General features: G+C 45.6%; 2 protein-coding genes across 2 annotated transcripts in view; one reads left to right on the top strand and one right to left on the bottom strand.

Moving 5' to 3' along the window:
• The window catches only part of LOC149461864 (uncharacterized), a 309357-nt gene that overhangs the window by 277178 nt on the left and 5351 nt on the right, over window positions 1–26828 (top strand). Inside the window, 1 exon segment of the mRNA XM_089677653.1 lies at window positions 8938–9500. Coding sequence (XP_089533779.1) covers window positions 8938–9500 — 563 coding nt within the window.
• Window positions 21457–24079, bottom strand: LOC149461865 (uncharacterized). Its single transcript, XM_089677697.1, has 2 exons — window positions 24056–24079; window positions 21457–22272 (listed from the first exon to the last, which is right to left on the bottom strand). The coding sequence occupies exons 1-2, from the start codon at window positions 24077–24079 to the stop codon at window positions 21544–21546; spliced, it is 753 nt and encodes a 250-aa protein (XP_089533823.1). The 3' UTR covers window positions 21457–21543.

The raw sequence follows: 26828 nt of genomic DNA, 5'->3' as shown, positions 1-26828 counted from the left end.
TGGATCTTTTCCCTGATCAGGGATGCGTTGAGCTCCCCACCAATCCCCATGCTGCGTCCCCCTCCACCTGCACAGCAAGAGTGGGATGACATCATACAACGTCCTTCCAGAAGGAGAGAGGTCCTGTCCGCCATCATTGTACAATAGGCCGGGTGGGAACCAGTTCAGGACTTCTGTCCTCCTGGAAACACATTTAGTTTGGACTGTTTAGTGTTTGATGCATATTTGAGGTCCCGGGACCCTCTTGTCCATCCAGATCAGAAATCCCCTTTTCTCTGTTGGGTTTGTTTGGTCTCTGAACTGGTTTTGATGAGTATTAGATCTGCAGACAAGGAATGATAAATCTGATCCTTCCTATGACTTGTTTGCTCTGAGGCAGTGCTGTGAGGTCAATGTCGGGTCATCATGAGGTCCAGGAAGGGGAACTTGATGGCTATTGGCCGGAGTTTCCTGTTAATCAGCATAATTGGCAGAACTCCAGCTGCAAGGCTCCAATCTCCAGCAGCCTGTTGACTGACAGGAGTGATGTCACTGTCACTCTCTGCAGTAAGAGAAGGGATTGGATGGGATAGCAGGAGGATGGTGCTGGTGGAGTAGAGAGCTGTGGGGGAGGAGTTTGTTCTCTTCCCTCCAATGGCAGCCCAGTGTGGGTAGGAAGACAATGGGGGTTTCTCTTGGTTGCCAAGAATTCTCTGGAATCCAGGACATTGTACAGGGTGGTGGTGGGTTCCTGGGGCTCTGAATTCCAGCACCGGGCACTGCCAGAGCCTGTGTCATGGGAGGTATTGGAGTGTCTCCTGAAGATGTAAATCACTGACCCCTGACTACCTTTTAGGCAATGCTGCAAAAACAGACGTCCTCTAAGAAGAGTGCCCACCAAGGGCCCAGAGTCCTTCAACTACTCTTCCTCCTTAAGGCCCCAAGCTCCACTACCCTTCCGGGGCCCCAAAGTTCCTTATCTGTAGTACCCCCTGAGAGACCCCTCAGCTCCTCTACTTCCCTCAGACTCCTCAGTATTTCCCTCCCTCTGACACCAATGATGGAACATATTCTTCATGGCCGGCTGGGGAATGTTTCCTTCCTCCTGAGCAGCAATGTAAGGGGCTCTATGCTCCATACTCCTGACCCCGGCACTCCATCATTGTGTTGGCTGCATAGTGTAATGATTGCCCATTGGCTGCCTGTGTAGTGTCATCATTGCCCTTTGTAGGCCATGTATGGTCAGGATGGTCCTTGTCTTGTCTATTTATTGTCAGTGCTGTTTGTTTAGAGGACCATATTACTAGAATTTATCTCCACAATGAGGAGAATGTTCCGGCCCCGGAAGTGGGGGAATGTTCTGCCCCTGAAGGGGTTCATCTGGGTTCCCACACTATATATGTGTGTATCATCATCTGCTGGAGATAAAAGACATCACAGTGACTATGGAGGAAGAGGACGGACATGACTATGGAGGAAGAGGACGGACGTGACTATGGAGGAAGAGGACAGACGTGACTATGGAGGAAGAGGACAGACATGACTATGGTGGAAGAGGACGGACATGATGATGGAGGAAGAGGACGGACGTGACTATGGTGGAAGAGGACGGACATGATGATGGAGGAAGAGGACGGACGTGACTATGGAGGAAGAGGACGGACGTGACTATAGAGGAAGAGGACGGACGTGACTATGGAGGAAGAGGACGGACGTGACTATGGAGGAAGAGGACGGACGTGACTATGGAGGAAGAGGAGGGACGTGACTATGGAGGAAGAGGACGGACGTGACTATGGAGGAAGAGGACGGACGTGACTATGGAGGAAGAGGACGGACGTGACTATGGAGGAAGAGGACGGACGTGACTATGGAGGAAGAGGAGGGACGTGACTATGGAGGAAGAGGACGGACGTGACTATGGAGGAAGAGGAGGGACGTGACTATGGAGGAAGAGGAGGGACGTGACTATGGAGGAAGAGGACAAATGTGACGATGGAGGAAGAGGACGGACGTGACTATGGAGGAAGAGGACGGACGTGACAATGGAGGAAGAGGACAGATGTGACTATAGAGGAAGAGGACAGACGTGACTATGGAGGAAGAGGACGGACGTGACTATGGAGGAAGAGGATGGACATGATGATGGAGGAAGAGGACACACATGACAGGGGGTTACTGGGTGTAAATAGAAAAAAAAAACCTTATTCCCTCCTAGATTGTAAGCTCCAAGGATCAGGGCCCTCCTTTCCCTCTTGTATTCAACTGTATTGTTGCTGTATTGTCTTCCATTATATTGTAAAGTGCTGAGAAAACTGTTGGCGCCATAAATCCTGTATAATAATAATTACCTCCTCTGCTACCACTTCCACCGTCTCCTCTCTACTTCCGGTCTGTACCTGACATCACTTCCTGTCTGTACCTGACATCACTTCCTGTCTGTCTTCCATAGAGACTTCTTGTCTGGGTAGAAGTGAGATCCCCACCTTGTGGAGCTCAGAGGAACTGCAGCCCCGAGAAGCGTCTGGTAGTGTGACCCCGGCCTTGTGCTGGGTGTGTATGGACTGTAGATCCTTATAGAGGGGTCACCTCCACTCCCACCAAGGGGGACAGAAATATATGACTGCTCGGGGGAGGGGTTTTGGCCCCTTTGATTTTGCAGTAACATTGATTGCAGATTTAGTCCTGTAGAACATCTGGTATATGGATACAAAGCCCCCCAGCTGGGAGTAAAGGGTGGAAATGGCTGGTGACCCCCAGATTTGGGCAATGATGTCATCACTATAAATGGATAAAACCCGCGCTATGTGTAACAACTCCAAACCTACAAAAACCTTCTAGCGGACTGCTGCTGTAACAAAGGGAAGGATTCCCTGTCATCTAGAAGAGCATTATGTGTCACAGCGCTGTCCTATTGTGTGTGCACAGAAATCATCACAAATACACTACAAATATGTGGAGACATTCAGAGATAAAGAGCTCGGGGCTCCAAATCCTATTCTCTGCACATCCACTGCTTCCACTTTACACCCACTTCATTGGTCTTATGGGGTTTATCAATAAATGAAGGAAACTGAACCGTGTGCAAATCCATCCACAACATAAAGTGCTTTGTGCTCAAGATGCTGCTCCCTGCACATCCACTGCTTCCACTTTACACCCACTTCATTCATCTCATCAGATTTGCTGCTATAGGAAATCATCTCAAATCCTGTGCAAATCCCTGGAGACAGACAATATTGTGTGCTCAGTATAGTGTTCTCTGCAAGTCTACCACTTCCACTTTGCATCTACTTCAATCCACTTATTTTACTCCAAAAATCCACCAATCAGTGAAAAGTTGATAAGGTGTGAAAGTGCTCCGCCCTCCAAACTGTGTCAGCTGTAGTGTAGCCCCGCCTTCTTCCACCTCTTGTACACGGGATGGTGAGGGCGCCCCCTAGTAGTGCTTCCCTCTCACCACACCAATAGGACTCCCAGCTTTTCAGCTCCCAGAGTCAGAAACATCCTTCACACTCTCCTCATCTCCGATGGTAAAGGAACCGGATCCTCCTCGCTCACTCCTGCAAGTCTGCTGCGGGTTCTGTCAGTCTCCCTCCTAGACTCCGCCTCCAACCTCCATTCCAGCAGGAGCTCCGCCTCTAAATACACACTCAGGGAGGAGAGAAAGGGGAACCCGACATCATGTGACACCTTTTATTACATGGAAATACGAAAATCAACGGGACTAATGCAATCACATTTACTGCAAAATCAGAGGAGCCAAAACCCCTCCCCCGAGCAGTCATATATTTCTGTCCCCCTTGGTGGGAGTGGAGGTGACCCCTCTATAAGGATCTACAGTCCATACACACCCAGCACAAGGCCGGGGTCACACTACCAGACGCTTCTCGGGGCTGCAGTTCCTCTGAGCTCCACAAGGTGGGGATCTCACTTCTACCCAGAGAGGAAGTCTCTATGGAAGACAGGAAGTGATGTCAGGTACAGACAGGAAGTGATGTCAGGTACAGACAGGAAGTATAGAAGAGACATTGGTGGAAGTGGCAGCAGAGGAGGTAATAAGATGTTATTTTCTATTCACACCCAGTGGGGCTTTAATAAAATGGAGACCTGAATGGAGAGGTGAGGAGGATTCTGGGAATATCATTTGATGTGACTATTTGTGTTCAGATGTAGAGTTTTCCTCCTGTGAAGTCTGGAGATCATATGACATCACATTGCCTCCACCTCCCTCGCTGATAGAAGAGAGAAAGAAGAAGAAGATTCTAGAAGTCACCAGAGAGATCACTGAGCTGCTGACAGGAGAGGTGAGCGGTGCCGGGAATTCTGGGACATTCTCCAGTAACAGACAAGGGATGTGTCTGGATGGTGACTGTATCATTGTGTGTGTCAGGTTCCTATAAGGTGTCAGGGTGTCACTGTCTATTTCTCCATGGAGGAGTGGGAGTATTTAGAAGGACACAAGGATCTCTACAAGGACGTCATGATGGACAATCAGCCGCCCCTCACATCACCGGGTAAGAGGAGACTTTATTGTAAAGGAGAGAGCAGTACGGAGGATCCACCTAGATCCCCCATCATCTGATAAACACATAGAAACAATGGATTCAGTCAGTGTGTGTGTTTCCTACAGATGGATCCAGTCATGGGAACCCACCAGAGAGATGTCCCCGTCCTCTGTATTCCCGGGATTCCACACAGGAAGGTCACACCATCCCTCACCATCATCAGGTAGATGATGACAATTATTGGTAGTTGTGATTTATACACAGCATGTTTGTTACAATGAATGTTTTATTATATCTTTCAGAGTGGAATCCTCGGGGATGATAATATTGATGTTAAAGAAGAGTATAAAGAGGAGGATGAGGAGTATGGAGTGATGGAGGAGTTTTCAGAAGGACACAAGGAGATGATGGAGCCACCTAATACCAGGAACCCCCCAGAGAGATGTCCCCGTCCTCTGTATTCCCGGGATTCCACACAGGAAGGTCACACCATCCCTCACTATTACAAGGTTGGTGGGATGGGGAATCTAGAACATGGACTTGTAGAGACTATGGGCTCCAATCACAAAGCGGTATCTTCCCGTATCCCAGTATGTAGTAAGATGCTGCATTCTGTTTTTTAGTAGTGAATCCTGCGGGTAATTTACCACTGGTGTCCATAGCAACACTTGTAAATAGCTTGTTGTTAAGGAGAGGGCAGCCGCCAGTGTCCTCAACAACCAGTAAACAAGGAGCGGATGGCCGCCAGGTTCCCCGCTGACAGCTGTGACAGGTCTGGTATGGGTTTTAAAGAGGAACCCTGATGCCAAAATAATAAAAATAAAGGAGTGGGTTCCCCTCCAAAATCAATACCAGACCCTTAGTGAGTGCCCACCTTCCTCCTGAACCATACCAGGCCACATACCCTCAACATGAGGTGGGTGCTTCAGGGCAGGGGCACTCTGCCCTCCCAAAAGCACCTTGTCCCCATGTCAATGGGGACAAGGGTCCTTCCCCACAACCCTGGACACTGGTTGTGGGGGGCTGTGGGTGGGGACTTATTGGAATCTGGAAGCCACCTATAACAAGGAGACCCCAAGATCCTGACCCCCCCACTATGTGAATGAGTATAGAGTACATAGTACCCCTATTCATTCACCAAAAAAAGTAGTTTAAAAAAACACTGGAAGTAATTTTTGACAAAACAAAAATAAAGAACAATATCCCCCTGATGTAGATCCATCGATGATCCAATCACAATACTCGCTGTCATCGCTGACTCAAAGAAAAAATAATGCTTCTCTCCTTCCATCTGACAGCTCTGCCGCCTCCCACTTCTAAATAAACTAAGGAACGCTACTACCCTGTGACATCACTGGGTGGCCTTGCCGTCTTGTGACGTCACCAATACAACATGCCCCGGTCAGTGACGTCACCAATACAACATGCCCCGGTCAGTGACGTCACCAATACAACATGCCCCGGTCAGTGACGTCACCAATACAACATGCCCCGGTCAGTGACGTCACCAATACAACATGCCCCGGTCAGTGACGTCATCAATACAACATGCCCCGGTCAGTGACGTCACCAATACAACATGCCCCGGTCAGTGACATCACCAATACAACATGCCCCGGTCAGTGACGTCATCAATACAACATGCCCCGGTCAGTGACGTCATCAATACAACATGCCCCGGTCAGTGACGTCATCAATACAACATGCCCCGGTCAGTGACATCACCGAGTGGCACCGTCCCTTAGTATATTTAGTGGCAGGAGGCAGCAGAGCTGTCAGACAGAGGGGAGTCTTCATTGGGAGCGGAGCTTTTCTTTCCGAGTCAGCGGTGACAGCGAGCATCGTGGTTGATGATGGATCTACACCGGGGGGGCATTTTGCTTTAGTTTTCCTTTTTTAATAAAGGACTTGTCAAAAACTGCCTGCTGTCTATTTAACAGAATACTTTGTTGGGGTGAATAATTAGGGGTACCATGTACCCCATACTCATTCACATGGGGTGAGGGATCTGAGGGCCCCCTTGTTACATTTTGTAAGTCCTCTGCCTGCAAACCCCCACAGCCACTAGCCTGGGTTGTAGGGAAGAGTCCCTTGTCCCCATCAACATGGACAAGGTGCTCTGGGGGAGCAAAGCCCCCCCCCTGCCCCAGAGCATCCACTCCATGTTAAGGGCATGTGGCCTGGTATGTTTCAGGAGGGGGGGGTGCTTGCTTGGCCCCCCTTTCCTGACCTGCTGAGCAGCATCCTCATATAGGTTTCTGGTCTCTATTTCTTTCATTTTGACAAGGGGTCCCCCTCAAAATCCCTACCAGACCCGGGAGGGGGACCCCACGCCATTTTCTTAATATTTTGTTGCCGGTAAATCTTTTTTTTTTAGATTTATCGATTGGTTAGGACGTGGCGGCCGCTCGCTCCCTAACAACCATGTTGTTTACTGGTTGTTAAGGATGCCAGCGGCCGCCCACTCTTTACCAAGCAGTACACATTTCCTGAATGCCGCATGTCTCCACCACTAATTAATGACCGCATGCATTTCATTCTTTATTTCCTTCTGTGAATGTAACGCCTGTTCATGCGGTATTTACTGAGCGTGTTCAGTGTTTGTGGTCAATACCGCAACACGGGATAGGAAATGGACAGTTCCAGGATGGCATGCGGTATTTAGGGGAAATGTACCCACATATCACATGTGATCTGCTTCTGTGAAGGGAGACAATGTGTGGATTTTGTGTGTGATGTCACAATCATAAATCTTACATTTTACAGATGATATTTTCTCTCATTTCCTTGATTTAGAGTGGAGATCCAATCGATATAGAATTTGAGGTGAAAGCAGAAGAAGAAGAGGCGTATGTGAGGGATGATCAGCAGTCTATGGAGGAGGATGGAATAACGGGGACATTTATAGAGGAGGACACTCCTACAGAGATCAGCACAGGTGGGTCATGAACACTAAATCCATTCCTCCACCCATACTGCTCACTGATTGGTCCAGAGTAGGGCGGGGACTGGGTGATATCAGCCTGTAATCCCCTGGTCACTTTCCTGAGCTGTGTTCCCCGTCCTGTATTCCTGGATTTCTCTCGGATAATCTTCCTTCTCTGTGCTGCAGACACAATTTATGTATCTAGACTGGATTTATGGAGGTTCTGGGGTTCAGCTGGCAGCAAAATGTTCATTTTCACCATAAGTGTTACTAGACCTAGACACCTGGACATGTTCTTTTGATCTTCTGCCTCATGGAGGTGACATAGCAATTCTCCCAGTATTTGTCACCTGTGCCAGGGGAGGGATATAACTGTATAGTCTCAGACCCAAGTCACTGAGTGCAGTCTCAGGAGATGGGAGGCAGCGGTGTGGGATCTCTGCAACTTGTCTACAGTAAACATTTCGATTACAATTGATTACTGAATACCAATATTATGAGGCCTGATCTTTACACTATATAATTTATATTGTACATTACATACTCCTGACCCCTGCTCTATATACTCTATGTTGTACATTACATACTCCTGACCCCTGCACTATATACTCCATGTTGTACATTGCATAGTCCTGACTTCTGCTCTCCCCCCTCCCCCCACTGCTATATATACACATAATATGGATTCTCTTTTGTTCCCCCATTTCCTCCCAGCTGGACATTTTATATCGGATGATGTGATTGGAGCACAGACTTTTACATGGTGATAATAATGTGATAACATCCTCCAACTTTGGACCCTTAAACAGAAAGTGATAATGAGGGAGGAGTCAATACCCCAATGATGGTGGTCTTCAGGATCAGTCCAGTCTTCATCTTGGTTGTTCTCCCCCCATCCTCACTCTCTGACCTCTGGTGGGGCTCAGCCCCGCTGTTCTTCATGACTAAATCATGGACTAAATAAGGAAGTGCAGTACTTCTTGTGTTGGGAAGATGGCGATGAGTGATAGGGGGGGTGGGGACCCTCGTCCTATAATCCCCTCATCACTGTCCCTCCTATAAAAGACAGTTCTGGTTGTTTCCTCACTCTCTGACTAAGGTCCATGAATAAAGAAATGACCTGGTAGGAGATCAGAGGAGCCATTTCCTAGTTCCCTTGAGGGTGGAATTGTAAGCTCCTCAGAGCCCAAGCTGCCTGATGTGGGTGGAGTCCTGATTTGGGGGAACCAATCAGCTCCTGTCTAGTAATCCTCTTTGTCTTTGTATTTTAGTCCATGGCCGGGAGATGAGGAAAACCTCCGAGGATTGTCTCACTTTGTCTCCAGACTGGAAAGTAGAAGATGAGGACATCACACAGTATAGTCCAGGAGAAAACCCGGCTCCCTCCAATGTCCATCCGGCACCACTCAGTGTAGATGGACCATCGGATTCCTCATATCCTGAGGAACCTCAGACTGTGCGGGACCGGGCCGGCCTTGCAACAGGGAAGAGGCTCTCCTGTACTGAGTGTGGAAAGGGTTTAAGGTGTAAATCAGAGCTTACTGTGCATAACAGATCTCACACAGGGGAGAAGCCGTATTCCTGTCTTGAGTGCGGGAAATGTTTTTCACAAAAGTCCAATCTTTACAAACATCAGAGATCCCACATGGGTGAGAAGCCATATTCTTGTCCTGAGTGCGGGAAATGTTTTTCAGTGAAGTCCCATCTTCACATACATCAGAGATCTCATACGGGGGAGAAGCCATATGCCTGTCCTGAGTGTGGGAAATATTTTTCACAGAAGTCCAGTCTTTATAAACATCAGAAATCTTACACGGGGGAGAAGCCGTATTCCTGTCCTGAGTGTGGGAAATGTTTTTCAGCGAAGTCCGATCTTCACACACATCAGAGATCTCACACGGGGGAGAAGCCGTATCCCTGTCCTGAGTGTGGGAAATGTTTTTCAGTGAAGTCCCATCTTCACACACATCAGAGATCTCATACAGGGGAAAAGCCGTATTCCTGTCCTGAGTGTGGGAAATGTTTTTCAGTGAAGTCCCATCTTCACACACATCAGAGATCTCATACGGGGGAAAAGCCATATTCCTGTCCTGTGTGTGGGAAATGTTTGTCACAGATGTCCAGTCTTTATAAACATCAGAGATCTCACACGGGAGAGAAGCCGTATTCCTGTCCTGAGTGCGGGAAATGGTTTTCAGTGAAGTCCAATCTTTACAAACATCAGAGATCTCACACGGGGGAGAAGCCATATTCCTGTCCTGAGTGCGGGAAATGTTTTTCACACAAGTCCAATCTTTCCAGACATCAGAGATCTCACATGGGAGAGAAGCCACTTTCCTGTCCTGAGTGAGGAAAATGTTCCTCTCTGAAGTCCTTTCTTCCTGTACATCAGGGGTCCCACACAACACTGGAGGTGTATTAGTGCCTTGAGTGTGGGAAATGTCTTCTAGATGAATATAGCTGGACATCCCAGCTCTCGTGGGGAAGAAGCACACCCTGATATACACCTCAGATATACTCCATGGCTGATCTTCCTCATGGAAGAAACAGTCCATAAGGAGATCAGAGGTCCCCAAAGACATGGATGAAGTGTGGGACCGGGTCGGTCATTGATGGCAGGAGAAGAAGTTTTCAATGTATTCTCCATGAATGGAAGACATTCCAGCAGCTCAGATGTGATCCTAATAACATTGGTTCCCCCATTCACACAGGAGGAATGGACATGAACTCTCACTGAGGGAATTGCTATACAAACATTCTATGAATAGACCCCCAAATGTCAGGAGACGTTTATATAGACGGGAAGTATGGAGCAGAGAAATGAAGAGACCTCCCAGCAATGTTATTACCAGGCTGCAGCTAGGGGGAGCTCTAATGTCACCCCAGCAGAGGGATCCCATCTAGCCCACATTAACCCTCTCACTGCCAGAGCTGTTTCTGCATGATTTTGCACACATGGGAAAATGCAGATTTTGGTCCTGAAGATGAGATAAACCCCCAAACATCTATTCTGTGACATCAGAGGCCCTGGAGAATAAAATGGTGGTGATTGTTAAGGTGTTCCCCGTACACAGATTCCCCTTCATATCCGCCTTTATTTCCTCCTTTCCCCCATTTTCTATGTTGGGATCTTTTCTACAATACTTTGTTATAATAATGGAACATGTTGTGTATTGTATTGTACACCAATAATAATGACTCCGCCCCCACATTCCAGACAAGGGATCTTCCTGACCAATCGGATTCCTTCCTTTACTATTTCCTGATTTTTATGCTTCAATCTTGTTAAATGTAAAATTATAATAAAACATTTATTGAACAAAAACTATTGTGTGTGTCGGTGCAATGATGGCAAACTTCAATATAGAACATTGCTCCTCGGTGACACCTCACACCCTTCAATAACGGGGCAGAGTGCGGGGGTCAGCAGTATATCATATACAGCCCACCATACAGAGTGCAGAGGGGGGCTGTAGTGTGCCCCCCCTCCTGATCCATACCAGGCCACATGCCCACAACATGGGGGTCACCTTACCAGGGGGGATTCCCCCAGGCATAGCACCTTAGCTAGTGGGTGTGGGGATCTGTGGGTGGGGGTCATATTGGATTCTGGAAACCCCCTTTAATAACAAGGGGCCCCCATATACCGTCCCATGTGAATGAGTATGGGGTATATAGTACCCGACAATAGCACCAGCCCAATGACAGCTCCCTGAACTGTCATCATCTACATAAGTGAAGGGACAGGGATGGTGGGACCTCATTACCCAAATGTGACCAGTGACCATATTTGGTCAGTGATGTCACTGCTATCCTCGCCCCCTTCCTTACATGGCAGGGATTCCCAATGACATCACTGATTCCTGGGGGTGTGGCCGCTGTACCCATCCATGTCTTCCTCAGGCACCAGTGACAGCGGGATGCTGTTATACAGTGAGGAACAGAAGTATTTGAACCCCCTGCGATTCTGCAAGTTCTCCCACTTCTCCATCATGAAGGGTCTGACATTCACATTGCAGGACATTCTCACTCTGAGGACAGAATTCAGGAAATCCCATTGTATGATTTGTAAAGAATGTATTTGTCTCGCACGGCTGAACAGAAGTATTTGAACCCCTGAGAAGATCCGTGTTAATATTTGATACAGAAGCCTTTGTCTGCAATTACAGAGGTCAGACGTTTCCTGTAGTCCTTGGCCAGGTTTGCACTGCAACAGGGATTTTGGCCGACTCCTCCACACAGATCTCCTCTAGATCTGTCAGGTTTCGGGGCTGTCGCTGAGCAACACGGAGTTTCAGCTTCCTCCAAAGATGTTCTATTGGATTTAGGTGTGGAGACTGGCTAGGCCACTCCAGAACCTTGATATGCTTCTTACGGAGCCACTCCTTGGTTCTCCTGGCTGTGTGCTTCGGGTCGTTGTCATGTTGGAAGACCCAGCCACGACCCGTCTTCAATGCTCTGAATGAAGGAAGGAGGATATTGCTGAAAATCTCACAATAAATGGCCCCATTCATCCTCTCCTTAATACAGTGCAGTCGTCCTGTCCCCTTCGCAGAAAAGCACCCTCAAAGCATGATGTTACCACCCCCATGCTTCACAGTAGGGATGGTGTTCTTGGGATGCAACTCATCCTTCTTTTTCCTCCAAACACGACCAGTGAAGTTTAGACCAAAAAGTTCTACTTTGGTCTCATCTGACCACATGACTTTCTCCCATGCCTCCTCTGGATCATCCAGATCATCCAGATCATCCATTGGCAAACTTCAGACGGGCCTGGACATGTGATGACTTGAGCAGGGGAACCTTCAGATGGGCCTGGACATGTGATGACTGGAGCAGGGGAACCTTCAGACGGGCCTGGACATGTGATGACTGGAGCAGGGGAACCTTCAGACGGGCCTGGACATGTGATGACTTGAGCAGGGGAACCTTCAGACGGCCCTGGACATGTGATGACTTGAGCAGGGGAACCTTCAGACGGCCCTGGACATGTGATGACTGGAGCAGGGGAACCTTCAGACGGGCCTGGACATGTGATGACTGGAGCAGGGGAACCCTCCGTGCAATGCATGATTTGTAACCATGACGGCGTAGTGTTCTACCGACAGTGACCTTTGAAACTGTGGTCCCAGCTCTGTTCATGTCATTGACCAGCTCCTCCCTTGTAGTTCTGGGCTGATTCCTCACCTTTCTTCTCATCAGTGATACCCCACGAGGGGACATCTTGCATGGAGCCCCAGTCCGAGGGAGACTGACAGTCGTCTTTAGCCTCTTCCATTTTCTAACAATTGCTCCAACAGTTGATCTATTTTCACCAATCTGCTTGGCAATTGCCCCGTAGCCCTTTCCAGCCTTGTGGAGGTCCACAATTTTGTCTCTGGTGTCTTTTGACAGCTCTTTGATCTTGCCCATGGTAGTAGTTGGCGTCTGGCTGACTGTGGGGTGGACAGGTGTCTTTAAAGAGCTCAGACAGGTGCTACTAAGTGAGATGAATGAGTGGAGTAGAGGTGGACTTTTTAAATGTGGAGTAATAGGTCTGTGAGAGCCAGAATTTTTGCTGTTTCTCAGGTGTTCAAATACTTCTGTTCAGCAGTGCGAGACAAATACATTCTTTACAAATCATACAATGGGATCTCCTGAATTTTTTTTAAATTCTGTCTCTCAGAGTGGGAATGCACCTACAATGTGAATTTCAGATCCCTCCATGATTTCTAAGTGGGAGAACTTGCAGAATCGCAGGGGGTTCAAATACTTCTGTTCCTCACTGTATATAGAAGTGGTAGAAATGTCTCTTCCATATGTGATGATCGGCTCCTGCAAAACACGGGACCGGAACAGGCAAAGTTTGGTTTGTACTGTCGTCTCATCCCTACTCTCCGACCACTAAACCCAGAGATCATCCCAAGTGGTCATTGTATTTGGCCCTTACATTGGTGACCAATGGGAGAAGGACCCCTTATATCAGTAGTCAGTGTAGTGGCCCCTTACAATGGTGACCAATGGGAGAAGGGCCCCCTTATATCAGTGGCCAGTGTAGTGGTCCTTTACATTGGTGACCAATGGGAGAAGGGCCCCCTTATATCAGTGGTCAGTGTAGTGGTCCCTTACATTGGTGACCAATGGGAGAAGGACCCCTTATATCAGTAGTCAGTGTAGTGGCCCCTTACAATGGTGACCAATGGGAGAATGACTCCCTTATATCAGTGGTCAGTGTAGTGGCCCCTTACATTGGTGACCAATGGGAGAAGGACCCCTTATATCAGTAGTCAGTGTAGTGGCCCCTTACAATGGTGACCAATGGGAGAAGGGCCCCCTTATATCAGTGGCCAGTGTAGTGGTCCTTTACATTGGTGACCAATGGGAGAAGGGCCCCCTTATATCAGTGGTCAGTGTAGTGGTCCTTTACATTGGTGACCAATGGGAGAAGGACCCCTTATATCAGTGGTCAGTGTAGTGGTCCCTTACATTGGTGACCAATGGGAGAAGGACCCCTTATATCAGTAGTCAGTGTAGTGGCCCCTTACAATGGTGACCAATGGGAGAAGGACTCCCTTATATCAGTGGTCAGTGTAGTGGCCCCTTACATTGGTGACCAATGGGAGAAGGACCCCTTATATCAGTAGTCAGTGTAGTGGCCCCTTACAATGGTGACCAATGGGAGAAGGACCCCTTATATCAGTAGTCAGTGTAGTGGCCCCTTACAATGGTGACCAATGGGAGAAGGACTCCCTTATATCAGTAGTCAGTGTAGTGGTCCCTTACATTGGTGACCAATGGGAGAAGGACCCCTTATATCAGTAGTCAGTGTAGTGGCCCCTTACAATGGTGACCAATGGGAGAAGGACCCCCTTATATCAGTAGTCAGTGTAGTGGCCCCTTACAATGGTGACCAATGGGAGAAGGACCCCTTTATATCAGTGATCAGTGTAGTGGTCCCTTACATTGGTGACCAATGGGAGAAGGACCCCCTTATATCAGTAGTCAGTGTAGTGGTCCCTTACATTGATAAGACCAACCTATTAACAATCTATGAGGAGGTGAGCTGTGATCTGGATAAAGGAACCCCCGTGGATGTAGAAGCAACGAGGATTGTGTCACTTCCAGAGTCACTCAGATGTAAACAAGCCATTTCCAGCTTGTGAAAGCATCAGAATGAACTGATCTTGGTTTGATTGGATGTTTTTATGGTCAGATTGGGATCTGGGGTCCACTAGACCCCGGATGTCTCAGTAAAGAGAACTTGTCTGATAGCAATAAAAGTAATGCAAAGAATTGGTACACTGCAAAAATAGAAAACAAATTAAGGAAATAATTAAAAAAATTAAATCACACCCCCCGTGTTTGCACACAAAGGCTAACATACTAAAGTCCACCTCGCGTTGTAAACGGTGTTCTCACCACACGTGTCTCCACACAGGTATGGCTGGAAATGTCAGAGTGAGAGCGATAATTCCGGCATCAGACCTCCTGTGTAACTCTACACTGGTAACCTGAGTGACACCTATGGGGGGTATTTAGGCCCCGTAGTTTGGCGCCGTTCCACTGTATGATGACTTTTGGACTGTTTATTAAGAAAAATTATATTATCTCAAATTGGGAATCCCAGCTGACTGCCATGGGTTAACATCCTGGGTTGATTTCCAGTGACCTTCTAGTAAGTTACAAAAAACAATGAGTGGAAGAAATTTGTCTAAGATACAATGAGGCTAAACCACCACTATTTGAATTTCTTCAGGTGACCAAACACCGGACCATAATTGACAATCGTGGGATTAAGCTCCCCCAAAACCTTGGAAGGTGTGTGATCACCAAACAAAACCTCTGAACTGTCACAATCGGCTATTGAATCCTGAGGTTAAAATCCAGTCCAATCTGTTTACCCCAATTACCCAACAATGGATGGGGGTCTTCTGAAATGAATGTAAAATAAAAACAGCATAAGAAAAGTGTGGCTTATATCAACGGAAATATTAACAAGGGGATATTTCCACACACCAAAATCTGTTCAATAAAGTTGGCTACTGCAAACCACTCAACTGAAGTTATAAAATATAAGATGGTTTGTGAGTTGGGTAAGTTCTGTATTTCCAAAGGAAATCAGCCATTACAATACAGTTCATATATCAGAAAAATGAGAAACCGAATATATTCATATATTTCTATGGTCCTTATCCAAGAGTTAGAAGGGAAATCATCTATACATGAATAGGACATATATTTGATCCATAAAGACATACTGTTTATATCAGAGGGGGAGTCATCATTAAGACCACCAGTTCATTTGTAATACCTGACTGTCCCCAGTGGACAGGTCAGGAACCTCTAGGTACGCAAACCTCTCAACCGTCCAATCAACAAGCCTGTTGGGAGGTCCCTCAGAACAAAGGACTTGTATGGTATAAAAGAGCATACACCTCAAATTGAAAAAAAAACGTAAAAACTTCTTCTAAAAAACTTCTTCTAAAGACTTCTGATCTGCTAAAGACTTCTAAGACTGTTACTACTTCTGAAACTACTTATCTACCCTGTTGCCACTATATACTGCACTATACTCACTTGCTACCTGCGGCCATTTTGCTGAGAACTTCCAGCTGCCATTTTATTTTTGAAGGCCATTTTGAAGGAAAAGATTTCCACCAGAGATGCTGATGCTCATTTAAATTCTGGTGCCTGACTGCCCAGAAACATTTCTTTTCCCAACTGCATCCCACTGGGAGGCCTCAAAATCGAGATTCTGGGAGTGGTGAGACTGTGCCAAAATATTGTAATTTTCTTTGATATTTAAAACTTATTAAGATTTACACCATTTTATTGTGTGGTTAGGAGTGTATTTAGGCTCTCTGAATAATTATTAATGTAACTTTTTGAGTATTGGTATTGAGGTTATATACTGCATACTAACTGATTTGTAATGTTGTTGTGGTGCTAATTATCAGAGACACTTTCTTATTTCCCTACGGCCGCGGGAAAATGGAAATAATATCTGAAGCACTATAGGTGACAACTAATCCCTCATAAATTTGTTTTAAGTTCCTTGATAACCATAACCTGTATGATACCGTAGATATTAGCATATTATATGTTTGATTGTGTGTACGAATATAGTCATCACCAGTATTTTGCGTTTGTATTAATATATATATAAATTTTGTACATAAATAAATGTATTTATCAAAAAGGCAAATTTTGTGTATATGGTAACAAAATCATATTGGTAAAAAAGAACTCAAGGTATATTATTAAGTGGTGATCAAATTATTATGGTGTCCAAATTATTGGTTTCTTAAATATTTGCCGTATTCTAACGGCTGGAGGAACTGCGATATTTTGTTTAAGGGAGAGGACTCCGCCCTACGTATTTACAACAAATTATTACATAAACCACCACAACTGGCGTTTGCAATTTTAAAGCGTGACATGTTAGGTATCTACTCGGCATAACATCATCTTTTACCCCAAAACGGTATTATATTGTGTTTGCTGCACTAACATTAGGTAAAGTTTCTTTTCTAAAAAATGTAATTAAAAAAAATCTGCAGAAATACGGAGCAACAAATATTGTACCAGCAACCATGTTCCTCTCCAGGGTCTCTGCTTATATATAATATTTGGGGGCTCTCAGTCATTTCCCAGCAAATAATGACTTTTACATGTCGGAATGTCAGAATTGGCCGGGTAGGGAAGTATTAATAATAAATACAATAAATAATCGTCTCCTGACATTTAGGAGTCTATTAATAAATGGAACAACAACTCCCCCAGGTAGAAGTGCCGGTACAGTCCATTCCTTCTGTGTGAATGGGATGGGGGGACCAATGGTAGGAGGCTCTTTGCTGAGCTGCTTGAAGGGTTTCTATCCATTTCACATGGAAAATACCACATTTGTCTATTGGATGGTGAGAATTCCTAGGATACTTAGCGCCATCTAAAGACCAAATGAAGAATTTCCCATTTTAAATCAATGGCTGGTGTCATAGTGTTGGTTTAACCCCCTGACGCTGAGTGCATGCCTCTCAGACCTGGGATTTGTTCCGTGGGGCCGCTAATTTGTGTACCTGTCTTTGTTGGGAGCACACCGCATGGCGCACTCCCAGCACAAAGACCGGGGTGTCACTGAGAGCCCCGGGTCATGGAACTCTCAATTCCGGGTCACATAATCGCTGTGATAGCATCAGTCACTATGAAGCCCACCCCCTGTTTTCTCTCTCTGAATGGAAGAGAGATACATTGTATCATTATATACATTATATTATACATTGTATCATTATATACATCCTATTACACATTGTATCATTATATACATTATATTATACATTGTATCATTATATACATCCCATTATACATTGTATCATTATATACATCCCATTATACATTGTATCATTATATACATTCTATTATACATTGTATCATTATATACATTTTATTTCACATTGTATCATTATATACATCCTATTATACATTGTATCATTATATTATACTTTGTATCATTATATACATCCTATTATACATTGTATAATTATATACATCATATTATACATTGTATCATTATGTACATTCTATTACACATCGTATCATTATATACATTCTATTACACATCGTATCATTATATATATTCTATTATACATTGTATCATTATATACATTACATTATACATTGTATCATTATATACATTATATTACACATTGTATCATTATATACATCCTATTATACATTGTATCATTATATACATTCTATTATACATTATATTACACATTGTCTCATTATATACATTCTTTTACACATTGTATCATTATATACATCCTATTATACATTGTATCATTATATACATCATATTACACATTGTATCATTATATACATTATATTACACATTGTATCATTATATACATTATATTACACATTGTCTCATTATATACATTCTATTATACATTGTATCATTATATACATTCTATTACACATTGTATCATTATATACATTATATTACACATTGTCTCATTATATACATTCTATTATACATTGTATCATTATATACATTCTATTACACATTGTATCATTATATACATTCTATTACACATTGTATCATTATATACATTCTATTACACATTGTCTCATTATATACATCCTATTATACATCGTATCATTATATACATTCTATTACACATCGTATCATTATATACATTCTATTACACATCGTCTCATTATATACATTCTATTATACATTGTATCATTATATACATTCTATTACACATTGTATCATTATATACATCCTATTACACATTGTATCATTATATACATCCTATTATACATTGTATCATTATATACATTCTATTACACATTGTATCATTATATACATCCTATTATACATTGTATAATTATATACATCCTATTACACATTGTATCATTATATACATCCTATTATACATTGTATCATTATATACATCCTATTATACATTGTATCATTATATACATTCTATTACACATTGTATCATTATATACATTATATTACACATTGTCTCATTATATACATTCTATTATACATCGTATCATTATATACATTCTATTATACATTGTATCTCTCTCTGTCATTTCTGAAAGAAAAAAAAGTGTGTGTTAAAAGTGTATATAAATAAATATATTAACTGCTTTCCCACCACCATATAGCAGAAATACTACTACAGGGCAGAGGGGTGTGTAAATTCATGTACATATACATGATTTTGCACTTCTGGGTAGGGGGCACGTGTGAGCCACATGTGCATGCCCTACCTGCGCCACCATTGGTGGCCTCAGCTGTCAATCACTGGATCCCAGACAGTGATTCCCTGCCGGCACCCGGCAATTGCTGTGTATCACCGATGGGTGAGAGACCTGTGTATAAACAATACAGATCTCTTCCCTGTCAGCTCCTGCGCACTGCTTTGTATGGCTCTGCATAGCAGTGTGCACACAGTGAAGCACACACACAGCCCCCATAGTGAAAAAGCACACAGTTATCCCTTTGATCATCCCAAATGTTAACCCCTTCCTGCCCAGTGCCATTAGTACAGTGTCAGTGCTTTTTATTAGCACTGATCACTGTATTGGTGTCACTGGAGATGTCAGTGACACCAAGTCAGTTTCCTCCAGTACCAGAATACCCGCTGCAGTCCCGCTATAAGTCACTGACCATTACTAGTATTAGAAAAAAAAATCCCAGTATCTACACCGCTATTTGTAGACGCTATAACTTTCATGTAAACCAATTAATTTACATGTATTGGGATTTGTTTTAGCAAAGACATGGAGCAGAATACATTTTGCCCTAAATTTATCATGACATTTTTTTTACAGAGGCAAATTCATTAGGGTGCAGCGTTGCATGACCGCGCAATTGTCCATTAAAGTAACGCAGCACCATAACGCAAAAAATGGCCCGGTCAGGAGGGAGGGATAAATAAATAAAAATACCTAGATGAAGGCTTGATGTAGGTCAGTGTCAGGGGTAGTGTTTGGGTCAAGGTCAGGGTCAAAGGTCAAGTTCAAGAGTCAGGGTCAGTATTATTTTGTGAGGATTTTTATTTTGATGTTGAAATTAGTGTCAGTGTCAGGATAATAGTCGCAGCAAAATGCTCCGTATGGTGTGTGGGCTGTACTGCGGGTACAAACAACAACTATCATACATGTGTGGGATCCCTGCCATCGGCAGGACCTGGAGGAATGATTTTGGGTTGTTTTTTGTAGTTGGTTATGGCAGCAGCAAGAAACACACAGCTACATTAAATAAAAAATGTTTTGTTTACAATTTTAGGTCAGTTTTCCTTTGTTAATAGAAAACAGCGCGGTATAATCCACCCCGATGTACAAAGTAGGTGTGATGATACGGACGGGTTTACTAACAGGTCAAAGTTGTAAAATTGTGCTTAGGCATTAACATGTGTTTTCCCCTGAGGTGTGACGGGGTTAATGACTGACATCCCTCAGTGTGTGCTGGACTAAGAAGTGCGGGAGAATGATCTCAGGGATTTGGATGGAACCCGGCCTGGCCCAGGAGACCAAGGGAGGGGTCTATGTACCAAGAATTCACTGAGCCCGTGTGACCAGATCCCGGCCTGGCCCAGGAGACCAAGGGAGGGGTCTATGTACCAAGAATTCACTGAGCGCGTATGACCAGATCCCGGCCTGGCCCAGGAGACCAAGGGAGGGGTCTATGTACCAAGAATTCACTGAGCGTATGTGACCAGAGCCCTGCCTGGCCCAGGAGACCAAGGGAGGGGTCTATGTGCCAAGAATTCACTGAGCGCGTATGACCAGATCCCGGCCTGGCCCAGGAGACCAAGGGAGGGGTCTATGTACCAAGAATTCACTGAGCGTATGTGACCAGAGCCCTGCCTGGCCCAGGAGACCAAGGGAGGGGTCTATGTGCCAAGAATTCACTGAGCGCGTATGACCAGATCCCGGCCTGGCACAGGAGACCAAGGGAGGGGTCTATGTACCAAGAATTCACTGAGTCCATGTGACCAGATCCCGGCCTGGCCAGGAGACCAAGGGAGGGGTCTATGTACCAAGAATTCACTGAGCGTATGTGACCAAAATTCAACCAGATCCTGGAGGGAATGTAACTCCGGGATTTCCTATGATGGTCGCCTCCATCTACCCCATAATGGGAAACGTTTCCCACAATTCAGTACAATGCAAAAATATGACCACTAGATGGAACCCAGGAAATCCGAATATAAAATAAAATCCAGCCAACATTCATCTTGGAGAACGCGGATCACATCTGTTCAGTTATTTGTTTATAAATCACACCTCCAAGTGTGAAATCTCCCACCACAAAATGTACTCAGCCAATCACAGGGCAGGACTCCATTTTTATTCTTCACCTGCTATCAATGGCCAACCCGGTCCCACACTTCATCCATGTCTTTGGGGACCTCTGATCTCCTTATGGACTGTTTCTTCCATGATGAAGATCAGCCATGGAGTATATCTGAGGTGTATAGCAGGGTGTGCTTCTTCCCCACATGAGAGCTGGGATGTCCAGCAACATTCACCTAGAAGACATTTCCCGCACTCAAGGCACTAATACACCTCCAGGGTTGTGTGGGGCCCCTGATGTACAGGAAGACAGGACTTCAGTGAGGAACATTTCCCTCACTCAGGACAGGAAATTTGTGACTCCTCTCTGTGAGATCTCTGATGTCTGGAAAGACTGGTCTTCTGTGAAAAACATTTCCCGCACTCAGGACAGAAATACGGCTTCTCTCCTGTGTGAGATCTCTGATGTGTGGAAAGATTTGACTTCATTGAAAAACATTTCCCACAACATGGACAGGAATACGGCTTCTCCCCCGTGTGAGTTCTCTGATGTCTGGCAAGTTCTGATTTTTGTACAAAACATTTTCCACACTCATAACAAGAATATGGTTTCTCCCCCGTGTGAGATCTCTGATGTATATGAAGATTGGACTTCTGCGCAAAACATTTACCGCACTCAATACAGGAATATGGTTTCTCCCCCATGTGAGATCTCTGATGTCTGTAAAGAGTGGACATCTGGGAAAAACATTTCCTGCACTCAGAACAGGAATATGGCTTCTCACCTGTATGCAGAAACCGATGTATTTCAAGATTGGACTTTTGTGAAAAACATTTCCCGCACTCAGGACACGAAAATGGCTTCTCACCTATGTGAGTCCTTTTATGCACATAAAGACCCGATTTAAAATGGAAACATTTCCCACACTCTGGACAGGAATGTGGTTTTTCCCCTGTGTGAGATCTTATATGTACGTTAAGATGGGATTTAAAATGGAAACTCTTCCTGCACTCAGTACAGGGAAACCTCTTCTCTGTTGGAAGGCTGGCCCGGTCCCGCACAGTCTGAGGTTCCTCAGGATACGAGGAATCCGATGGTCCATCTACACTGGGTGGTGCCGGATGGACATTGGAGGGAGCCGGGTTTTCTCCTGGACTATACTGTGTGATGTCCTCATCTTCTACTTTCCAGTCTGGAGACAAAGTGAGACAATCCTCAGAGGTTTTCCTCATCTCCCGGCCATGGACTAAAATACAAAGACAAAGAGGATTACTAGACAGGAGCTGATTGGTTCCCCCAAACCAGGACTCCGTCCACATCAGGCAGCTTGGTCTCTGAGGAGCTTACAATTCCACCCTCAAGGGAACTAGGAAATGGCTCCTCTGATCTCCTACCAGGTCATTTCTTTATTCATGGACCTTAGTCAGAGAGTGAGGAAACAACCAGAACTGATACATAAATTGTGTCTGCAGCACAGAGAAGGAAGATTATCCGAGAGAAATCCAGGAATACAGGACGGGGAACACAGCTCAGGAAAGTGACCAGGGGATTACAGGCTGATATCACCCAGTCCCCGCCCTACTCTGGACCAATCAGTGAGCAGTATGGGTGGAGGAATGGATTTAGTGTTCATGACCCACCTGTGCTGATCTCTGTAGGAGTGTCCTCCTCTATAAATGTCCCCGTTATTCCATCCTCCTCCATAGACTGCTGATCATCCCTCACATACGCCTCTTCTTCTTCTGCTTTCACCTCAAATTCTATATCGATTGGATCTCCACTCTAAATCAAGGAAATGAGAGAGAATATCACATTAAAAAATTCACACATCACCCCTACAAGTCCATGTTCTAGATACTCCATCCCACCAACCTTGTAATAGTGAGGGATGGTGTGACCTTCCTGTGTGGAATCCCGGGAATACAGAGGATGGGGACATCTCTCTGGTGGGTTCCTGGTATTAGGGGGCTCCATCATATCCTTGTGTCCTTCTGAAAACTCCTCCATCACTCCATACTCCTCATCCTCCTCTTTATACTCTTCTTTAACATCAATATTATCATCCCCGAGGATTCCACTCTGAAAGATATAATAAAACATTCATTGTAACAAACATGCTGTGTATAAATCACAACTACCAATATTTGTCATCATGTACCTGATGATGGTGAGGGATGGTGTGACCTTCCTGTGTGGAATCCCGGGAATACAGAGGACGGGGACATCTCTCTGGTGGGTTCCCATGACTGGATCCATCTGTAGGAAACACACACACTGACTGAATCCATTGTTTCTATGTGTTTATCAGATGATGGGGGATCTAGGTGGATCCTCCGTACTGCTCTCTCCTTTACAATAAAGTCTCCTCTTACCCGGTGATGTGAGGGGCGGCTGATTGTCCATCATGACGTCCTTGTAGAGATCCTTGTGTCCTTCTAAATACTCCCACTCCTCCATGGAGAAATAGACAGTGACACCCTGACACCTTATAGGAACCTGACACACACAATGATACAGTCACCATCCAGACACATCCCTTGTCTGTTACTGGAGAATGTCCCAGAATTCCCGGCACCGCTCACCTCTCCTGTCAGCAGCTCAGTGATCTCTCTGGTGACTTCTAGAATCTTCTTCTTCTTTCTCTCTTCTATCAGGGAGGGAGGTGGAGGCAATGTGATGTCATATGATCTCCAGACTTCACAGGAGGAAAACTCTACATCTGAACACAAATAGTCACATCAAATGATATTCCCAGAATCCTCCTCACCTCTCCATTCAGCTCTCCATTTTATTAAAGTCCCACTTCAGGCTGAGGTATAATTCCCCCCCACAGGACCCCCACACTACGCAGGCTATAAGGAATTCTGACATCATTACATAAAATGAAGGATCAACAGTTCTGCTTTAGTTCTGAGGATGTAAAGGGTCCGCCCACAGCCTAAGAGTACTGGATAAAAGAAAAAAGAGCTGGATGGAGGGACATTGGGGGGAGGAGCTGTGAGGTCAGTGTGATGTCATAGGATTCTCTGACTCTGGATGGAGGGACATTGGGAGGAGCTGTGAGGTCAGTGTGATGTCATAGGATTCTCTGACTCTGGATGGAGGGACATTGGGAGGAGGGGCTGTGAGGTCAGTGTGATGTCATAGGATTCTCTGACTCCGGATGGAGGGACATTGGGGGGAGGAGCTGTGAGGTCAGTGTGATGTCATAGGATTCTCTGACTCTGGATGGAGGGACATTGGGAGGAGGAGCTGTGAGGTCAGTGTGATGTCATAGGACATATAGACTCTGGATGGAGGGATACTTGGATGGGGAGATTTGAGGGGTCCTCTATATGAGGCTCCCATGCAAACCAATACCTTGTTCCTGGGTGCGTTCTACCTCTCCTAAACTGAAGAGTGAACTTTGACCTTTACCATCCAGAAATCTGTCCGGAATCTGTGGAAGTAAGCTGTCATGTGATCAGGTGACGTGCGGAGGAACGGAGTGTAAATAGCAGACAATTGTCTCCAGAGCCCCTAATGGTGGGGATGGATTTGGCGGCGTGCTGGTGCCAAGTTTCCTCCTCCCAGGGTCACTGCAGGTGTGGAGAAAAGCTGTGTAAGAGGATATGGAGGAGAGATGAGGAGGAGATCCAGGAATCAGGAGAAAGGTCAGGGCAAGCAACAGACGAGCGCATCCAAGAGACCAAGCCGGGGTCACTACACAGAAAATCAATCCAAGGAAACAACAGGCAGGACGAGGAATAGCAAGAAGGAGCTGAGAGACAAATGAGAATATTGCTCAGCCAATGGGAGATGATCTCAGCATGACTTCCATCATGAAGGAGATGAGGGGGAGGGGAGGAAGTCACTGAAGGTGACCATAGATCCATGGAAATTCAGCTGGTTCAGCAGGGATCGCTCACATTTCCATCCATGTGTGGCCACTGCCGGATAAAAGCCACTCCCCCAGCGGCTGCAGCCAATATCTTCAGTGCTGATCTGTGTATTCTGAGAGCGGAGGAGTCCCCCCATTGTCAGAATACAAGAGTGCAGCGGGGAGGATTCCCCCATCCACCTCCAATGTGTGGATGGGGGAATCACTTCAGTTTTTATGGTCATCCCGCTGGCTGAACGGTAAAACTGAACCATGTAGGCCAGCTTTGGGAGCAAATATATTATCATCAACTCCTCCCCCTGAAGGGGTTCATCTACGTATTACCTCCTCTGCTGCCAGATCCAGGAATGTCTCCTCTCTACTTCCTGCTTACTCACATATCCCCTGGAACTTCCTGTATTTACCTGACATCACTTCCTGTCTGTACCTGATATCACTTCCTGTTTGTACCTGGCATCACTTCCTGTCTATACCTGACAGCACTTCCTGCCTGTACCTGACATCACTTCCTGTCTGTCTTCCATAGAGAATTCCTGTCTGGGTAGAAGTGAGATCCCCACCTTGTGGGCCAAAACCCCTCCCCCGAGCAGTCATATATTTCTGTCCCCCTTGGTGGGAGTGGAGGTGACCCCTCTATAAGGATCTACAGTCCATACACACCCAGCACAAGGCCGGGGTCACACTACCAGACGCTTCTCGGGGCTGCAGTTCCTCTGAGCTCCACCAGGTGGGGATCTCACTTCTACCCAGACAGGAAGTCTCTATGGAAGACAGGAAATGATGTCAGGTAAAGGCAGGAAGTGATATCAGGTACAGACAGGAAGTGATGTCAGGTATAGACAGGAAGTTCCATGAATGAGGAAGTAGAGAGGAGACGTTCCTGGATCTGGCAGCAGAGGAGGTAATACGTAGATGAACCCCTTCAGGGGGAGGAGTTGATGATAATATATCTTGCTCCCAAAGCTGGCCTACATGGTTCATGTGATGGAAGTGTAGGCAGGACAGAACACACACGGAGCATGATAAACACAGAGTCTTATTGAAATCTGGGAGACAATCAGGGTAGGAAGGTAGCGTCTGTGTACCCAAAAAAGGGGAAGAGGATAGTCCAGGCAAGGAAGATAGGGAGATTCATGGATAGTCCAGGCAGGGAAAGGAGGGAGATTCACGGATAGTCCAGGCAGGGAAAGGAGGGAGATTCATGGATAGTCCAGGCAGGGAAAGGAGGGAGATTCACGGATAGTCCAGGCAGGGAAAATAGGGAGATTCACGGATAGTCCAGGCAGGGAAAATAGGGAGATTCACGGACAGTCCAGGCAGGGAAAATAGGGAGATTCATGGATAGTCCAGGCAGAGAGAATAGGGGGATTCATGGACAGTCCAGGCAGGGAAAATAGGGAGATTCATGGATAGTCCAGGCAGAGAGAATAGGGGGATTCATGGACAGTCCAGGCAGAGAGAATAGGGGGATTCACAGATAGTCCAGGCAGGAAAAGTAGGGAGATTCACAGATAGTCCAGGCAGGGAAAGTAGGGAGATTCACAGACAGTCCAGGCAGGGAAAATAGGGAGATTCACGGATAGTCCAGGCAGGGAAAATAGGGAGATTCATGGATAGTCCAGTCAGGGAAAGGAGGGAGATTCACGGACAGTCCAGGCAGGGAAAGTAGGGAGATTCATGGATAGTCCAGGCAGGGAAAGTAGGGAGATTCATGGATAGTCCAGGCAGGGAAAGTAGGGA

This window comes from Staurois parvus, unplaced genomic scaffold (genome assembly GCF_062004578.1).
Source record: "Staurois parvus isolate SC_StPar_1 unplaced genomic scaffold, SC_StPar_1.0 ptg000191l, whole genome shotgun sequence".
Taxonomy (NCBI): domain Eukaryota; kingdom Metazoa; phylum Chordata; class Amphibia; order Anura; family Ranidae; genus Staurois; species Staurois parvus.
This window is presented reverse-complemented; position numbering and strand designations above follow the sequence as displayed.